This window comes from Danio rerio, chromosome 9, assembly GCF_049306965.1.
Source record: "Danio rerio strain Tuebingen ecotype United States chromosome 9, GRCz12tu, whole genome shotgun sequence".
In the NCBI taxonomy this organism is placed as follows: Eukaryota; Metazoa; Chordata; class Actinopteri; order Cypriniformes; family Danionidae; genus Danio; species Danio rerio.
Genome location: NC_133184.1, coordinates 48,493,391 through 48,512,500, shown reverse-complemented (window position 1 = coordinate 48,512,500; position 19,110 = coordinate 48,493,391). Strand labels below are relative to the sequence as shown.

The 19,110-nt window shown below is 33.4% G+C and overlaps 2 protein-coding genes across 16 annotated transcripts in view; one reads left to right on the top strand and one right to left on the bottom strand.

The window, feature by feature from the left end:
- Positions 1-11,919, top strand: part of si:ch73-193i22.1 — a 33,352-nt gene extending 21,433 nt beyond the window's left edge. For 2 of the 6 annotated variants that reach the window (XR_012384850.1, XR_012384851.1), the window contains 2 exons: positions 6,040-6,602; positions 6,748-7,646. Coding sequence is in view for 3 of the 6 variants with exons in the window: in NM_001423524.1 (NP_001410453.1) it covers positions 6,040-6,295 (256 nt within the window). In the remaining 3 variants the exon portion in view is untranslated. Of the gene's footprint in view, positions 1-6,039 lie in introns of all 6 variants that reach the window. The other 4 variants (XR_012384852.1, NM_001423524.1, XM_073911541.1 and 1 more) reach the window with 4 other exon arrangements.
- slc4a3 (solute carrier family 4 member 3) overlaps positions 7,752-19,110 on the bottom strand; it is a 208,743-nt gene continuing 197,384 nt past the window's right edge. For 3 of the 10 annotated variants that reach the window (XM_073911530.1, XM_073911533.1, XM_073911536.1), the window contains 2 exons: positions 16,577-16,777; positions 7,752-11,529 (listed from right to left, as the gene is read on the bottom strand). In XM_073911530.1, the coding sequence (XP_073767631.1) occupies positions 16,700-16,777 (78 nt within the window). In that variant the 3' untranslated portion in view covers positions 7,752-11,529; positions 16,577-16,699. Of the gene's footprint in view, positions 11,530-15,729; positions 16,778-19,110 lie in introns of those variants that run through there. The other 7 variants (NM_001423525.1, NM_001302764.2, XM_073911532.1 and 4 more) reach the window with 6 other exon arrangements.

Genomic DNA, 19,110 nt, shown 5'->3' with positions numbered 1-19,110 from the left:
TGTGGTTGTCAAAATAATCTTATTTTTCCTTTTGACATAAGATTATTTTGCTTATCCCATTGGCAGATTGTTGTGCTTGTTGTGCTTGTTTTAAGGAAAAACTCATTTAATTTTGACTCATTATTTTTTAAAACAAGAGAATATGTTTTACTTGTCTAGTAAATTCTTCTTGATTTTAGAATTTTTAGATATTTGGAATAAAAACAAGACAAAAAGAAAATATTTTTTGCAGTGTATAAATAAAAACAACAACAACAATAATAATAATTAAAAAAAAAAAAATAAATAATAATAATAATAATAATAATAATAATAATAATAACTAAAGCAAACTGAAATGTTACTCTGGCAGATAAAATGCCAACTAATTAAATAATTGTTTAAGCTTAAGCAATAAATAAATAAATAAATAAATAAATAAATAAATAAATAAATAAATAATACCACAGCAAAGAATAAAATAAAGAAATAAAATAAATGGCACACCACAGCAATGATTCAAATAAAATAAAATGGCAAATCACAGCAAAGAATAATATATATATAGAAGAAAAAAGTAAAATAAGCATACCACAGCAAAAAACAAAAATAAAAAGAAAAGAAAAGAAATAATAAATAAATGAATGAATAAAGTAAAATAAAATACCAGAGCAAAAATTGAATGAAAATTTAAAAATACCACAAATGAAAAACATATTAAATAAATATAAAACATAAGTAATAAAATAGTCACACCACAACAAAATTTAAAAGTTAAATATCACACCAAAGAATTATTAGCCCATTTATTTTTCCCCCAATTTCTATTTAACAGAGAGAAGATTTCAACACATTTTTAAACATAATAGTTAATAACTCATTTCTAATAACTGATTTATTTTATCTTAAAGTGACATTTAAAGGCTTAACTAGGTTATTTAGATTAACTAGACAGGTTAGGTTAATTAGGCAAGTTCTTGTATAATGATGGTTTGTTCTGTAGACTATCGAAAAAAACTAGGTTAAAGGAGCTAATAATTTTGACCTTAAAATGGTTTTTAAAAAATTTAAACTGCTTTTATTCTAGTCAAAATAAAACAAATCAGACTTTCTCCAGAAGAAAAAACATTATCAGACATACCTTTAAAAAAATTCCTTGCTCTGTTAAACATAATTTGGGAAATATTTAAAACAGAAAAAAAAAGAATTAAAGGGAGCTAATAATACAGCATACCACAGCAAATAAACCTCCCCAAAAAAAGGAAAAAAAAAAGAAAAAAACACAAAACCAAACACAAACACCGCACGCACACACGCTCACACACAATGTCTATTATTTAAAATTTAAATATTTAAGACTGTATCTGCGTTTGGGAAATGTAAAGTAAATGGCTCTTGGGTCTGCAGTGATGAGTCCTGGGAAAGCCAGTTGTTTTTTAATCCCTGGGGTCTTTGTAACATCAGATTTTTATGAGAAGTCACGCCAGACCTAGAGCATGACTATACAGCCTTCTGTCTCCACAACAGCAACCTCATATTTGTTGTCTTAAACCAAATATTTAGTTAGAGTAATTGTGTATCCCGATGAGCCAACAGACGACGGCGGACCTTTAGTTCTACTGCACTTCAGCATTTATACTAATGAATACTGTAGATTATATGAGGGGTTCATAACTGGTGACAAAAACAATGCATATACGAATAAACAAGAAGTATAACGCTAACTAAATATAAACTGTTTATTCAAACTATTTAATACATCAGTGTTGTTTTAGCATCACTGATTTTTTTTTATTATTTATTTAGACCATTTGTTTGTTTGTTTGTTTGTTTGTGAATGTGTCTATGGCTAAAGATTTAAATTCTGTAATTGTTCATAAATCTTTCCAGGCATATTTAGAACAAAAATTATTTGATCACATGTTAAAAGACTTTGTTTATTGTATAAATATTTTGAGTTCAGAGAAAAATTTTGTTTAATTCTGACACCTTTTGAACTGAATTACTTTGGAACTTTATTTCACTCTATGACTTATGTCATTTACTCTTACAAGTAGTGATAATAATAAAAAAAAATATTAATAAAATATTATAAATACAATTATACAAACTATTTAAATAAATAATGTTGAATAAATTAAATAAATCATGCAAACTATTTAAATAAATACAAATAAATAAAACCATTAAAATAAATGTATTAAAAAATAATAAATACAAAAAATGTAAATAAATATTTGAACAAATAAAAGTATACAAACCATTTAAATAAAAAAATAATTAAATAAATTACACAAACTATTTAAATAAATATACAAATAAATAAATACAAACTATTTGAACGAATATATAAATAAATTACACAAACAATTTAAATAAATAATACATTATAGAATCTAAATAAATAAATGACACAATTTATTTATTTAAATAGTTAGTATAAACTAAATAAATAAATTATACAAACTATTTAAATAAATAAATTGTAATAACTAATAAAGTATACAAACTATTAAATAAATAAATAAATTATACAAACTATTTAAATACACAACTAAAATAAATTATAGAAACGAAATAATTTTACAAACTGTTTAATTAAATACATTATACAAACTGTTTAAAGAAATACATTATACAAACTATTTAAATAAAAAAATTATACAAACTTTTTCAATAAATCAATTAATTAATAATTAATACAAACTATTAAAATAAATTATACAAACTATTTAAATAAATAAATGATAAATTTTACAAACTATTTCAATAAAAAATTATAGAAACTATTTAAATTAATTAATTAATTACTAATACAAACTATTAAAATAATTTATACAAACTATTTAAATAAATAAATACAAACTATTAAAATTTTACAAACTATTTAAATAAATACAAACTAAATAAGTACATTACATAAATAAATAAAAACTATTTAAATTTTACAAACTATTTAAATAAATAATAGAAACTATTTTAATAAATACAAACTAAATAAGTACATTACATAAATGAATACAAAGTACTTAAATAAATGATAAAAACTATTTAAATAAATAAATCAATAATACAAACTAAATAAATACATTACATAAATAAATACAAACTATTTAAATAAATTATGCAAACTAAATAAATTATACAAACTATGTAAATAAATACATTATACAATCAAATACAATTAATTAATTAATTAATATAAATGGGGCAACAAACAATCACAGGTTTGGTTCAGGTTTGGGAAAGAAAACTAATTTCCATATTTAGACAGTCTCCTAGATATGCGTTTTGTGCAGTTTGATCACACAAGGTAAAATAACTAGTTACGTATTGTAAGAAAAGTGACAAATTTGTGGGAATACATACAATTTCATACATAAGAAAGCATACCATTTTGTAAAGGAAGATGTGCTCACTGGAGGATGACCAAACCGTTTTAATATGCACAAATAAGATTGTAAATTTATACAAATTAGACACTAAATAAAACTGCAGAGAATGGACTTGCGTTCTTGTGGAGACCAGTCTTGCCAGGTGTCCTCGGAAGAACAAACTCAGGAGACTGCGAGGGCAGAGAATGCATCCTGTGAGAAATGAGATGCTGCGTTCTTCCTGATGGTCACGTGACCTTCACGCATTTTAAATGTAAAATTATTTCAACATTACAGCATTCATACATCAACTCATTGTTTTCCCATTATCACAATATATGCTATTCATTAAAATATTTAAATTATACGTTACGCAAAACAAATAAAACAGATTTTAATATGAATTTCAGCAAACAAACACCCTTCATGTGTTTGTTCCTGTATTAAGATGTCGATGGTAATGTTTATGTTCACAGTTTTATTTAGGGAAACTCCTGAGCTAAATAAGTCATATCTCTGAACTTTAATAAATAAATCTAAATAAAATGCTGCGCGGGGCGAAGCATTGGCGCAGAAGGTAGTGCTGTCGCCTAACAGCAAGAAGGTCGCTGGGTCGATGGTTTGAGCCTCGGCTCAGTTGGCGTTTCTGCGTGGAGTTTGCATGTTCTCCTTACATTCCTCCGTGTGCTCCGGTTTCCCCCACAGTCCAAAGACATGCGGTACAGGTGAATTGGGTGGGCTAAATTGTCCGTAGTATATGAGTGTGTGAGTGAATGAGTGTGTGTGTGGATGTTTCCCAGAGATGGGTTGCGGCTGGAAGGGCATCCGCTTCATAAAAACTTGCTGGATAAGTTGGCGGTTCATTCTGCGGTGGCGACCCCGGAATAATAAAAGGGACTAAGCTGACAGAAAATGAATGAATGAAAATGCTGCGCTTCCCACCTCCAGTCGCAACGACTTCGGGGACTTGAGCGAGATTTGTGCTCAAGCCTGCATCGGTGCGTCCTCGATTTCAAGAACTAATTCGGGAACTTTCGCGTGTCCTCTGTTCTTGCGGTCTTGAGTATTGGAACTGAACTTTGGCAGCCGATGATGACATTATACGAGGACGCAAGACAGCTGAAGAACGCATATTGAGAAACAGCCCTAGAGTTTTTGCTAAATGGCGTGTCCGTGGTGGACTAACAAAGTTCAGCGCTTCGCCATAGAGGAGGAAGGATTTATAACTCAGCGACACAATGTCCGATCTGCCTGAAAACACACAGGTTCGATGAGATTCTTCTCCTGAAAACATCTGCATGCCAATATTGACTCACACTCATTGTGCCACCTACTGACAGATGAAAGTTTGACATAAATCTGTGATTCTCTCGGGTATTCTATATTTATCAGCGTAAATTATTAATGTCCACTGTTCTCTGTCATCCTAGCATCAACACTTCCTATTCAATTTGAATGGGTGATGTCAGGCGTTGCCAAACGGCATCGTGGATCTGTCGGCGCCACTTTAAAGGGGTTGCTCACTGCAAAGTTGGGATTTGCTCAACTTTAGGTGCCGACAGAAACGTTAGCCAATCAGATTGCTGTATGCAAATTCGCCAGCTTAGAGAGTAACCGATTACTTACTAATTTTATTGGCTAAAGCTGCTATGACAATCGCGTCAGCCCTAACTTCAGACATGCCCTCTACCAAGCGTTGACCCTGAAGCGCCGTGTGAATAGGGAGTAAGGCCACCAGGCGCAGTGAGCCCTTGCATAACTGCTTGCAGCTTTAATTATATGTTGTAATTTCACAGCTTTTACTTCAGCCGTAAGGAGAAGCATCACAAATATCATCTCAGAGCAATCATCTAAAATGTCATTATTGACCAATTAAACCAAATTAAAATGGAAGTAATTTTTGGCATAGCTTATCAGTGTAAATGCACATGCTTGAGATTTACTAGAACTGACTTTACTTACAAAATGCGCAAGAAATTTGCCTTGATTAAATCTAGAGACCTGTGAAGAGATGACTTCAAGGTATCCATAATCCAGGACCAGGCCGTATCCCGAGCTGATGCTGTGGTGGTCATGGAATGCATGAGACTGATTCCTGAAAGACCACATTACAAACGAGTCCCCGCATTGATCCTGTGGGCCAGCCTGACCTCCCGCCAGTGCCCTACTCAGACCTGCAGCTTCTCCACGATGGACGTCCAGCTTCTCCAGCGCCTAGACTGCAGCTCCACACAGAAAGTTTGTCTAACAGTCATGCCCAACAGAGCCTAATTTTTCCTCAAGGTTTTTTTTCCCTTCACTTCATGTCAGTTGGTGATGTTTTTTCCTCACCACTGTTGCCACTAGCTTGTTTGGATCGCGACTTGTGGAGCTGCGCTTCGGTGGATTCGCTCTACAGTGTTTGAACTTTCTGCAGTGAATTTTAAACCACACTGAACTAAACTGAACTTCAACTCTGAAATCTGGACTTTACTAGAACCATGTTAAGCTGCTTTGACACAAACTACATTGTAAAAGGCACTATAGAAATAAACATGAAATGAATTAAAATCAACCACCCCTAGTTACACCCCTATTAAAAAATGGGTTAAATAAATATTAAACTGTTTTATTTAACTGTATAGAAACCTCATTTTTAACAATATATATATATTCAATTGACCTGCTTTTTCTTGTGTTATTTCAGATACTATGCCGAACTGATGATGTGCCTGGAGACTCTGGCAAAGTTCACCTGCTGTATGCACGTGTCCTACAGAAACCGCCTGCTGATGGAAATCCATGAGCTTTATTTCTCCATCTGCTCTGATACCTATCTGAAGGACCCCGCTGTGCCTGTCCTGCTGCTGCTCACTGTGCCCTGCATCATTGTCCCCTTCATTATACCCTTCCTCTGGCAGCGTTTCAAACTGCACGAGTATAAACTGCCAAACACTCACTGATGATTGTGTGATGTAGAGCTGTCACATTTTCTGAAGAAATCAATTCTGACATTTTCAAAATGCATCGTAATTATCTTGAGTCAATTCTGAGCTTACTTTTGACTATTTTTGAACAGCAGAGGTAAGGCCTAGGCTAGTTTTGAACAGCAGGTGGTGCTCTAGGCTAGTATTAAACAGCAGAGGGCGCTCTAGGCTAGTTTTGAACATCAGAGGGTGCTCTGGGCTAGTTTTAAACAGTAGACAGCACTCTAGTTTTGAACAACAGACAACGCTCTTGGCTAGTTTTAAACATAATACAGTGCTCTAAGTTAGTTTTGAACAGCATACAGTGCTCTAGACTAGTTTTAAACAGCAGAGGGCGCTCTAGGCTAGTTTTAAACAGTAGACGGCACTCTAGTTTTAAACAACAAACAACGCTCTAGGCTAGTTTTAAACATAATACAGTGCTCTAGGTTAGTTTTGAACAGCAAACAGTGCTCTAGACTAGTTTTGAACAGCAGAGGGCGCTCTAGGCTAGTTTTAAACAGTAGACGGCACTCTAGTTTTAAACAACAAACAACGCTCTAGGCTAGTTTTAAACATAATACAGTGCTCTAGGTTAGTTTTGAACAGCAAACAGTGCTCTAGACTAGTTTTGAACAGCAGAGGGCGCTAGGCTAGTTTTAAACAGTAGACAGCGCTTTAGGCTAGTTTTGAACAGCCGATGAGGCTCTAGGCTAGTTTTGAACATCAGGCAGTGCTATAGGATAGTTTTGAACAGCAGATGGCATTAAAAACTATTCGTTATTAAAAATTAAGCTCCGAATGCATTTAAGAAACAATAGGAATGCACTTTGAAAATCTCAGATTGTATTTCTTCAACCAGTTTTCGCCACAGCTCGTGTGACATTTCAGAATCAACAACATCCATGAATCAAAAACCCTGTTTTTACCGGTCATTATTCAGCATTTTCAGAAATCTGATCAGAACCAAACTTAGAGGGATTATCATTTCCACACGTTTAAATGAAACCTAAACACAAGTGGACATGAGATGCTTTGAAAACCTTTTCTCTGTTTTCAAAAGTACAGACTTCTTTACCAACTAAAAAAGCTGATTGGCCATCATGCTGAACAGATTATGATTGGCTCCAATGATCATCGCTTCATGCTTTTTGCAGAGAGACTGCACAGGTACACAAAAATAAGAGTGTTCGAAAGCCGCGTCTATCAGCGCATCGCTCATATATGCGTTTGTATTTTGACGTTTTCACAATGACTATTTAAGACATTGATGTAGACGTGCATCCACTGCTTTCTACACTATATAAGTCTATAAAATTTGTAGAATAAATTTGAAGCATGCTCCAAATCGGGATACCTTATCTTTGAGCAAAATATCTTTACTGTCAATTTAATGTATTTATTTTCCCATTTACAGTGCTCACCAGACACAGTGATTTACACGATCAATGCAAACATTTGAAACACATAATAAATATTTATTTTGAGACAAAAAAATAACCATTTGTTTTACAGTGCTCTGAAAACAGTTTTTTTTTTCTTTTTACAGAATAGCAATCAGTACTGCTATTGAATATCCACATAACATCGTAGTATTTATCAGTATTGCTAATGCTAAAGTAATACATCATTTTTACCATATGAACTCAAAATGTTTGTCTTATTTTTCTGACAAACTACACATCTCAATTATGACCAGGCAACACATTTTGAGATCTACAAGAGGTCTTTCTGAAAGTCAAAAAAAAAAAAAAAAATACAAAAACGATAAACACACTACTTAAAATAAACGGATTTGCCATGTCTCTTCATCTTCAAGTGTTCTCTAGGAGTTTAATCTCATCTGGATCTAAAATACAGAGAAATTAGTATGGTTTGTAATAGTATGTAACAGAGGTAAGTGTTTTCCTTTATACAACGACTCCACTTATAGTCTTACTGTAACCGATGCACTGTTTACAACAGAGTAAAGCGCTTTGTTAAAGCCAAAACACAGGCTTTTTCTGTTTCTGTGTGGATGTAAAATGTGCTGGGTGTGAATGAGATTAATATAATCTGCCTGCAAATATTTCTGATTGTCATCCATTTCACCACAAAGTACAGAAGAACGCTGTTCATTTGAACATTTCACAACATAAAACGAATGGGAGCTAATGAACACATCATTCACAGCATCAGGTGGGTGGTCCGCGCAAGCAGGGTGGCACGATCCACCAAAACCCACTCATTTCACTGCTGCACCATTCATACGGCTTCCTAAAAACCACAAGTAGGAAATGGCAGTCTAGAAGTGCTTTTTGTCAAACCAAATTCACACACGCGGCCCAAATTCTCAAACTACAACCCTAAAACACAACTGCACAAGTGTGTACTTCACACCAGTTGAACGTCTCTCAGATAGTTGGTTAGCTGGATAAGTAACCTGTCTAGAACTACAACCTGTCTGTCAATTCATGTACATTCACTGAATCACATCTGTGGCTCATTGAGAATTCAATATTAAAACATGTTTTTGTGCTTAGAGTGATGGGACATTTCCTGACATCCAGGGAAATTCCATGTCAAACATGGTGGTTGCTAATAAATAAAAGTTAAGTAATAAGAACAGCTGCAAGCATTGAGGGAATAGAAGCTACATTAGTAAAACTGGGATAGTTAAGGAAATTAGTGAGAAACAACATCCTTCCCATTAAGGTTAAACGTAACTAGTTGACTCTACTAAATGGAACACTCCACTTTTTGGAAATAAGCTTATTTTACAAGTCCCCTAGAGTTAAACAGTTGAGTTTGACCATGTTTGAATAAAAGTCTTTAAATAGGAATATTACTTGATTTTTTTTTTTCTAGCAAGATGCTAATGGTCTATTGTGAAATCAATGATTTATGCTAAGCTAAGTTAACAGTGCATAACAGACCAATACATGTTGGGTCTTTATTTAAAGTTTCTTAATGTTGAGAACTTTTTCAAACATTTTTAACTTGAATTTTGAGGTTTTTCTTTAAGACTGCACATTATTAGAACCCACTCTCCATTTAATGGACAGACTTCTTAAAAACATCCTAGGTTTAAGCTTGCAATTCTACAATTGATTTAATTAAATGTAAAATTTAGTAAAATTAGTAAATGCAATCCTTTTTTTCTATACAATCTATGAAATATTGACAAACATATCAATAAATGTAAATGACCATTGGAAATGTTCCTTTCATCTGTGTTTGGAACAAACTGCTGCCACTTTTCTTTACATCGTAGTGGATATTTTTCAAACTACAACAGGTAGCACCTTACTGCTGTTTAATTGCATGACAAATGTCCAATAGGCTGGACAGCAGGCTTTAAATTAGATGGAATAGTCCAGAAGCCAAAAAATCTAACGTATTCCCAGCAGGCACACAATGTCATTAGATGTTAATATTAGGTTAGATTTAGGTTGCAACGTCAGGTAACTAAAATTCAATGCCTAGCCAGCGTCTAAGGACAAAAATACTTTGACATCCAATAAGGACGTCAAATGATGTTTATATTTGGTTGATTTTGGTTGTGTTGGAAAGTCACCAAAATCCAATGTCGAGCCAACATCTTAAACCAATGTTATACTGATGTCAAATACTGACATTTATTTGTCAGGTATTGAAACCAAAATACAAAGTCTGATAGATGCCATAGTGGTAACGCTCGCATAACGTCAAGCTGTAACATCATTAGACATTGATATTTGGATAATTTTAGGTTGAACATTGACGTCGGCCTGACGTTGGGTTTTGATGTCAAACTGATTTTCATTTCCAAACAAAATCCAACGTGCCCTGATGTGAGGATACAACGTCAATCTGACATCATGTTGATGTCCTGAGCCTGCTGGGCTATGTCCATAGTAATGGAAGCAGGGTCCAAAATTATGATATCACTTCAAATGCTTTTGTTAGTTTTTGTCTTATTTCTAGTCCAAAACGCTAAAAATTCTTAAATCAAGAAGCATTTTCTATTTCTAGACATCTAAAAATGTGTTTTTCTGTCAAATTAAGTGAGCTTCCCCTTAAAACAAGCAAAATGGTGGCTCAGTGGTTAGCACTGTCGCCTCACAGCAAAAAGGTCGCTGGTTCAAGTCTCGGCTGGGTCAGTTGGCGTTTCTGTATGGAGTTTGCATGTTCTTCCCGTGTCGGCGAGGGTTTCCTCCGAGTTCTCTAGTTTCCCCCACAGTCCAAAGACATGTGCTATAGGTGAGTTGAATAAATTAAATTGGCTGTAGTGTGTGTGTGCAGATGTGAGTGTGTATGGATGTTTCCCTGTGATGGGTTGCAGCTGAAAGGGCATCTGCTGTGTAAAACATATGCTGGATAAGTTGGCGGTTCATTCTCCTTTGGGGACAGATGAATAAAGGAACTAAGCCGAAAGAAAAATGAGTAAATAAACAAGCAAAATAATCTGCCAATTTGGTAAATAAATTAATGTTGCTTTCCATTTTAAACAAGAATATTTGACTCACTCCATTGGCAGATTATTTGAACTAGAAACAAGAACAAATCTCTAGGACAAGCATTTTAAACAGTTAAAGCAAAAACATTAGCCTAACATTTGTTGCTTAAACTAATATCTGTTGCTTATTCAATGAGCCTGCCAAAGTATTCATTCACTCTAAATCCTCATTTAATTTCATCTCCAAACGACACCTCAAATCATAAATGCTGACGGAAAAAATAATATCAAATAAATCAAAGCCCGCATTTTAACATCAGCTTACTCTTTTGGCATCAGCACTGCGCTATCCAATGGCTCAACACATGATGTGTGGTTTTATGTTAAGTGCTTCAAAGTCCTGCCATTCACACAGATCTCCTCTCACCGCTCACAGACTCCGCTTTTACTCCAGTGCTTTCCAAGAAACTCCACATCTTTTCAGAGAAGCACAGCACTCCCTGACAGATTCTCCAACATTGCACAATTTCCTCTTGTTTTCAGACTGCAAAACCAGGGGAAACTAGGAAGAAAAAGAAACACATGTGGAATATGTGTATTGTGATGAAATGAGCTAGTCTAGCGTGACTAGGCTCCGAAATCTGTATTACGCACAAACAAAATCGAACACACGCATGGACGGCCTGCTATTTACAGTCCAAAGGGCGGCTTTCTCAAAAAGGCAATTGTCCGAAGTCAAAACACGACGGTAATGGAAGCATTCTTCCTGTTTTCTGCTCCGCCTCAGCCTGGCTGTTTTGATCACAGGGAACTTCTTAATGAAAACACAAAGGGAGAAATGAAGATGTTAAAGGTGAAGTGCATCATTTCCTTTTTTTCTGTCTTCTATCTTCTATGAATTGAATTGCAAACAGATTACTTTACTGCTAAACTGCAAAACAAAGTACTTGCTGCCTTACATTTTTAGTTGAATCAAATGAACTTTTCTAGTCATCTCAACTTATACTGACTAAAAATAAGTCAAAACCAAATTTAATTATTAAAATAACACTGTAAAAACAATCTGTTATTTTACAGTTAAAACTGTAAAATAATGGCGATTAAATTGAAAAGATTTACTGTAAAACAGCAGCTGTTGAATTACAAAAATTTTTCAGAAATTAAAATGTAATAAATTTCTGTAATTTAATGGCTGTTGTTTTACTTTTTTTCAGGCACCCTACACTGTAAAAAAATCTAATTTTACAGTTTATTTCTGGCAGCTGGAGTGCCAGAAAAAAAAAAAAGTAAAATAACAGCCGTTAAATTACAGAAATATACTGTAAAATAACGTATATTAAATTATAGAAATTTCCATAAATTTCCATTTCTGGTAAATTTCTGAAATTCAACAGCTGTTATTTTATGGTAAATTTCTGAAATTTACAGCCATTATTTTACAGTTTTTTTCCGGTACCCTATCTGCCAGAAATAAACCATAAAACTGCAGATTTTTTTACAGTGAATTTAAAGCAACATAAAAATATTTTTCTTTACTTTTTGTCATTACATTTTTTACAGTGTAGTCTTGCCCCAAACTCACACCATAGACCATTTTAATTTTTAGACGAGCAAAAAACACTGTTTTGTGTTTTCAAAAATAATAAGTCAAAATTATTTTTAAAAAGTTTTTTCCTTAAATCAAGCGAAATAATCTGCCAGACTGGGTAGGTCAGATTCAGTGCCAATTAGTAATACAATTTCTCAGTAATGTGGCTGTAGTGTCACTACTTTCTAAATCAAATAGCTTTTTAGTAGCGAAGGTATTTCATATAGTCAAGTAGGGCAGTAGCAACCATACAAGCTACATTTACTGATCGCGGATCAATAAGTGACAGTACCAACATTCACGGAGCTGTAATGCTGTGGATACTATGTGAGGATAAATCGCGCTATTCTCGCGTAAATAGACACGTGAACATTCTGAGTTTACTCGCTTCATTCGTGCATCAAATTCACTTCACAACAGATGCGGATTCGTGTCATGTACAAGGGTTCTGTCTCCCCAGTGACTCTAGCTTCGTTGCTAAATGGCTAATATGGATTTTATTGAGAGAATAGCTGTGTTTATGTGCTTTAGGAGGACTGAAAAACAGCATTGATTCGTCTGGAGCCATGTCTGAGTCCAGTAAATCAATTCAGAGGTGCACCCAGCTCTATGAGTTCATCAACTCTCCGCTTTTAGCGGTGCTTCCGACTGAGCTGAGCCCAGTTTGATGAGATGTTGTCGGTGTTGACCGGAGGATTTTTCCCCAGGACACCAACAGGCGCTACATCATAATCACACCCCCACAAGAGCAAACTCCTGATTGGTTAATACGGTGCTAATGTCCGCTAAAGTTCAGTTTTTCAAACTCGAGTGTTTCTCGCCTTTTAGCTTAGCTTGCTACATTTCCCAGAGGGTAGCTTTTAGTGTAGTTAAGCTAAGTTTTAAGTAGAGTAGCTAATAGCTTAGCTTACCACATTTTTCTAGTAGCTTGCCCAACACTGGTGAAATTATCTTAATTTAGACCTTAAACAGGATTACTTTACTTACCTTCTTGAAAGATTATTTGGTTGTTTTAACCCTTGTGCACTGTTCCAATTTTCTACCTTTTTGATATGGTAGGGATGAAAATATCCACTGAATTAAACTACTGTAAAAATGCATCAGATAAATAAAATAATATTATGATAATAATCTGATGAATATTTTATGTTCAATCTTTTTTGCATAAATCTGTTAATCAACCTCAGTCCTGAGCAAAACTACTAAATTGCTTGGAAAAAATGACAGGATTTTAACTCTTTAATTGGCAAAATCACAAATGATGTCACTGATTTGGTGAAAAAAAAACACAAAATAACGTATTTTCAATATAAAAAGTAATTGTGGACTGGATTATTGTTACCTTTTATAAAAGTCTTTCATAAAAAAGTATTTTTACAGCAGTTTAATTCAGTAAATGTTTTCATCCCTAACATAACTAAAGGGTAGTAAATCTGTCCAGAGTTTTTTGTTGATATTTTTTTTTTTAATTCAAAGCATTTTTCCATAATATGTGTCAAAATAAGATTTGTCACCAAAAATGATTCTGCCAGCTGAAACACTAAAAAAAGTTATGGCCACTCAAAATCACCCCAGAGTGGATGAAAACATCCTCAACAGTACATAAAGGTTAAGAAAAAACTTTTTGACATTATTTCTGAAAACAAAACATTTTTTTTTAACTTGTCTAGAAAATGCTTCTTAATTTAAAATGTTTTGGATATTTGAACTAGAATCGAGAAATAAACTCTTAAGTATGTTTTTGCAGTATAGCCAATTGTGCTGGGTTGGCTCAAACAAACAGAGCAATGTGTTCAATATGTTTTTGCATATTAAATTAGGTTGGGGTAACTTATTTTAACACAGACAAATACACACAAGGGAAACGTGGATTTGTTGGCTTAATAAGGAATTCTAAAGGTCATGCGTTTCTTTTTAAAAGAAGTCATCATCCATGACCCTGATTAACAATTTGGCAGCACGTTTCATTTTCTTCAGTTTAAACTGTTGTGATAAGTGCATCTATACACGCACTGGCAGTTGACAGCCTTTGGAATAGCAGTGATTGAAACAAATCAGTTGTAATTTAAGCAATCATCAAAATCCAAGTTTCTATGGCTTTTACCTATTCCAGATTAAATGTTCCCGAATACATTGCAGTTTGACAGTATAAGAAATGGAATTAGCTCTTTGAAAAGGCCTATACTGAAAACACACGCACACAAACACACTAATATTCATAATAAAATATTGGGGCAATAAATGCTGTGTGAATTTTAAATGCTAAGTATATATAGCAAGAAAAGAAGTAAAAATAAATAATCACATTTTGGGAAACTTCAAGAAATATAAAATCTAGGCTCATTGCGGATTTGTACCCAGGTCTACATTTCTGGGGACAGCAAATACGTAACCGGAGATATGTCTGCTCATAGTTTTTGTTTTTGCAAAACTACCAGAGGCCGCTGTGTACACTTTTGACCTCCAATTTCTCTCGCGAGTCCTCTTCTCGCATAAATCCACAAGAGGCCGCAATATACACTTCAACTGACCAGGCCAGCTTGCTGTCGACTGACTGATCCACCCACCTCAAGTGTTTTCAAAAGTAATCTAGAACAAAAAGAGTGGTTGTGGCTGCGTGATTTCACCACATGTTCATCCTGTTGTTTATTTATTTGTTTTTGCTTTTGTTTAACTTGGTTTATGTAACCATTCATTGCAACAACTGACTAGAGTTCAATTGTTGCTGTCAACTCTGCTCCACGTTTCCAAGTCTGCTGACGTACGCGGTGAGCAACTGGGCAAACTGGTAACACCAGAAAAAAGTAATCCATATAGAGATAAGTTATCAGCTGGTAGCGCTAAAAGAAACATCGACAGCAACATACTGGCCCATAGTGTTCGTTTTAAAGACAAAATCCAGATGTACATCTGGCTACATAATTTGCGCTCTCCAGAAATGCAGAGAGGGGTACGTATATTAAATAACCCTGTATTGAATATATATATATATATTAAATAAAATTTAGATTTTAATAAAATAAATTAGTAAAAAATAAAATAGTCTTTCAGCAAAGTCTCTCTTTGTATGGAAAGTTGTGTTTTGAAAAGCTAAATAACTTCTTCAAAAATTAAATAAAATAAAAACAATGAAAGTTTTAACATTTTAAGTAAAAAAAAAAAAAAACTTTCAGCAGTGTCTTTCTTTAGTAAAATTAAATTTTAAAAAAAATTATAAAAATAATAATAAAATAAACATTTTAAAATAAAAAATAAAATAAAACAAAATGAAATAAACATTCTAAATAATTAAATAAAATAAAAAATATATTGTTCTGAAAGCTAAAATTTTATTCTGAAATGAAATAAAAATAGAATAAAATAAAATGAAAAGAAATGAAATGAAATGAAATTAAATTAAATTAATAATCTTTCAGCACTGTCTCCTTTTTGGATGAAAAATCATGATCTGTCAGCTAAATAATTTTCTTAGATAAAATATTTAAATAAATAAATATTTTTTTCTCACGACAAATAGACCAAAAAATATATATAAATAAAAAAAATAAAACAAGAAATAAACTATTAAAATAAATATGTTTAAAATAAAATAAAAATTAAATTTGTCTGGTTCTGAGTGCTATAAATCAGCTTATATACTGTATATAAAAACATTAGCAAATCAAATTATTTTTGTAAATCTTGTTCACAGGGTTAAATAATGTGTTTTGTCCTTTAAAGTTGTTATAAGAAAAGTTACCCTTTTACAGCAACTCCTAAGCCACAAAATTGGAAATGACTGACAGGAAAATAGTGATATCTGTCAGAGAGCAAGGACATTTTCTGTATCCTATTCTCTTACAAAACCAAAAACAAAAACCTATAGCACCTTTAAACCTATTGTACCTACTGCATACAGTACATCCATCAAAGTAATCTCACTACTGCATTAAGTACATCTAAAGGGACTGCACTACAGTTTTCAAGCAATAGGACTGCACAGCAAAGGGACTTGACCACTTCGAGAGTCTTGCTACTGTAATATTCAGACCCATGTGGTCAATGCTGACAGCACAGTACAAGGCAACTAAGATCTACAGGCAGTGGCTCTGGTCCAGACGGGTGCAAATTAAGTAATCAATCTCACCATCATTGCACTTTTGGGACTTCTATAAGGTGCACGGGTCATTTCTAATCTTATATTCAAAGGTCACTGGGCAGCAGCACACAAGACATGTAGGCCACGTTTTCTGGGAGGGGAAAACAAAAATAATAAAGGTCCAAAAATTCTTACAGTATGTTGGATTTTTACAAAATTTGAAAGCACACGTGACATAAACGTGAAAGAGGGCAGTTCCTTCTGACTCCATACATCTTTGTCATCATTCTGTGTTTTGATTGGTCAGTGATTGGTCATCTACACAAGCATGTGGATCTCGTTGTATTCATCGCGTCCATCTTCGTCAAAATTGGGAGAATCTTCATCAGCATCCAACTGCAGGAAAAAAAAAACAAAAAAAACAATGTTGACTATGAATTCAAGTGGTCTGTTGTAAATAAACATTGGATTTTAGGGGGGAAATAGACTCATGATTAAAGTTCTAGAGTTAAAGGGAAGAGTTTTACCAATTTTTAATTCATTCAGTCGATGTCTGGTGTGCTGACATTTTGTCCTACCCACCGAATTATGCTATGTATTTGAATGGTTCTAAGGTTAGGGATTAGGTAGGTTAGGGCAAAATTACAGATTCATATCACACTATTCCACATTAAAATTTACACTGGTAGCAAAATCCAATGGGTAGCATATTGCGTCATCAAAATGTGCTACCTAATTTTGAATGAGAGGTAGGACAACCTGACATGGTTGGATAAATCAACAGAACGACGGGTCTGACTAGAGCACTTTTAGCTTAGCTTAGCATAGATCATTGAATCGGATTAGACCGTTAGCACTTCGTTCAAACATGACCTAAAGGTGTGCTATTAATCATATTTAATGTTAATTTCTAAATTTAAAAATGCAATTTTAGAAATTAGTTCTCTTTGTAAAGCAGGGTTGAAAATGAATAGAGGCTTGCTTACAACAAATTGAAAATAATAGTCCAAAAATAAGCCACTGCACAAAATAAAATAAAATAAAATAAAATAAAATAAAATAAAATAAAATAAAATAAATTTCCCTCACAGCCCAAAGACATGCAGTATAAGTGAAAGGCTAAACTAAATTGTCCATATTCTGAGTGTGTGTGTGAATACAGGAGTGTATGGGTGTTTCCAAGTATTGGGTTGAACCTGCAGGGCATCAGCTGTGTAAAACATATGCTGGAATAGTTGGAAGTTCATTCCGCTGTGACAACCACTGATAAATAAGGGACTTAGCTGAAGGAACATGAATAAAATAAAATAAAACTAAATGCAATTAAATAAAATAAATAAAACTAAATAAAATAAAATATAATAAAACTGAATAAAATAAACTAAAATAAAACTAAATAAAAAATTAAAACAAAAGAAGTAAAATAAAATGAATAAAAAATAAATAAATAAAATAAAAATAAATTAAATAAATAAATAAATTAAACTAAACTAAATAAAATAAAACTAAATAAAAAATTTAATTAACAAAATAAAAATAAAATTAAATTAATATACAATAACTTGCCTAATTACCCTAACCTGCCTAGTTAGTCTAATTAACCTAGTTATGCCTTTAAATGTCACTTGAAGTGTCTTGAAAAATATCTAGTCAAATATTATTTACTGTCATCATGGCAAAAATAAAATAAATCAGTTATTAAAGATGAGTTATTAAAACTATTATGCTTAGAAATTTATAGAAATATTCTGCCCTTCAAAAAACAGAAATTGGGGAAAAATAAACAGGGGGCTAACAATTCAGGGGGGCTAATAATTCTGACTTCAACTGTATATTTATTTATAACCATATAGAGAATTACGTATTTGTACAATAAATATTGATGTACCTTGTATAACTGTACGATCCCATATTGTGCAATAGCCTACAACTCATATTTACATATGTACATATTTTAGTCATTACCTTACTCTGATGACTTGCACTGAATAGAATCAGTCAGGAAAGCATAATAGGGACAGTAGCTGCTGATAGCCAGCCTCAAGCACACTACAAAAATGATCATCAGTCAAGGTGGAACGATATTTGGACTTAACCACGTCAACTTCGCTAACTGCTGCAAAACTATAGCTGCGTCCCAAATCGCATACTTATGCACTATTTTACGCCATTTTGTAGTATAAATAGTGTAAGTAGTGTGTTCACATTGAAAACTCTCAAAATAATAAGTGCACTTTAATTACCCGGATGATGCACTCATTCAGCCGGTAAAATGAAGTGTGTAATGATGGACACTTCACGCACTCAACGACCGCAGGTTTGCTTACGAAGCGGAAGAGGCGGAGCGATTGGACGCACATGTTGAATAACTTTATTTATTTTGGATGGTGAAAGCAAAATTCTCCTACGAGAGTGATTATAGCGCCTCCGGATGGTAAATGCGGCAATACTCACGGCAGGTATTACTTGATAATTCAGTCGTTTATTTCACTGATTTGGCAACAGTCAAACGTCATCAGGGAAACGGTTTGAATTTCCGCTTAGTAAAAAAACATTAGTGTGCCATTTGGGACAGCACTACATACATATACTATCCTTTTGAGTGTGTAAGTGCATAAGTACATAGTGCATGAGTGCATAGTGTATAGTGTGCCATTTGGGACGCAGCTTATAGCTGCTATACGCTTATTTCACGCGGCCGCCATTTTAAAGTATCAAAGCGAGGCTGC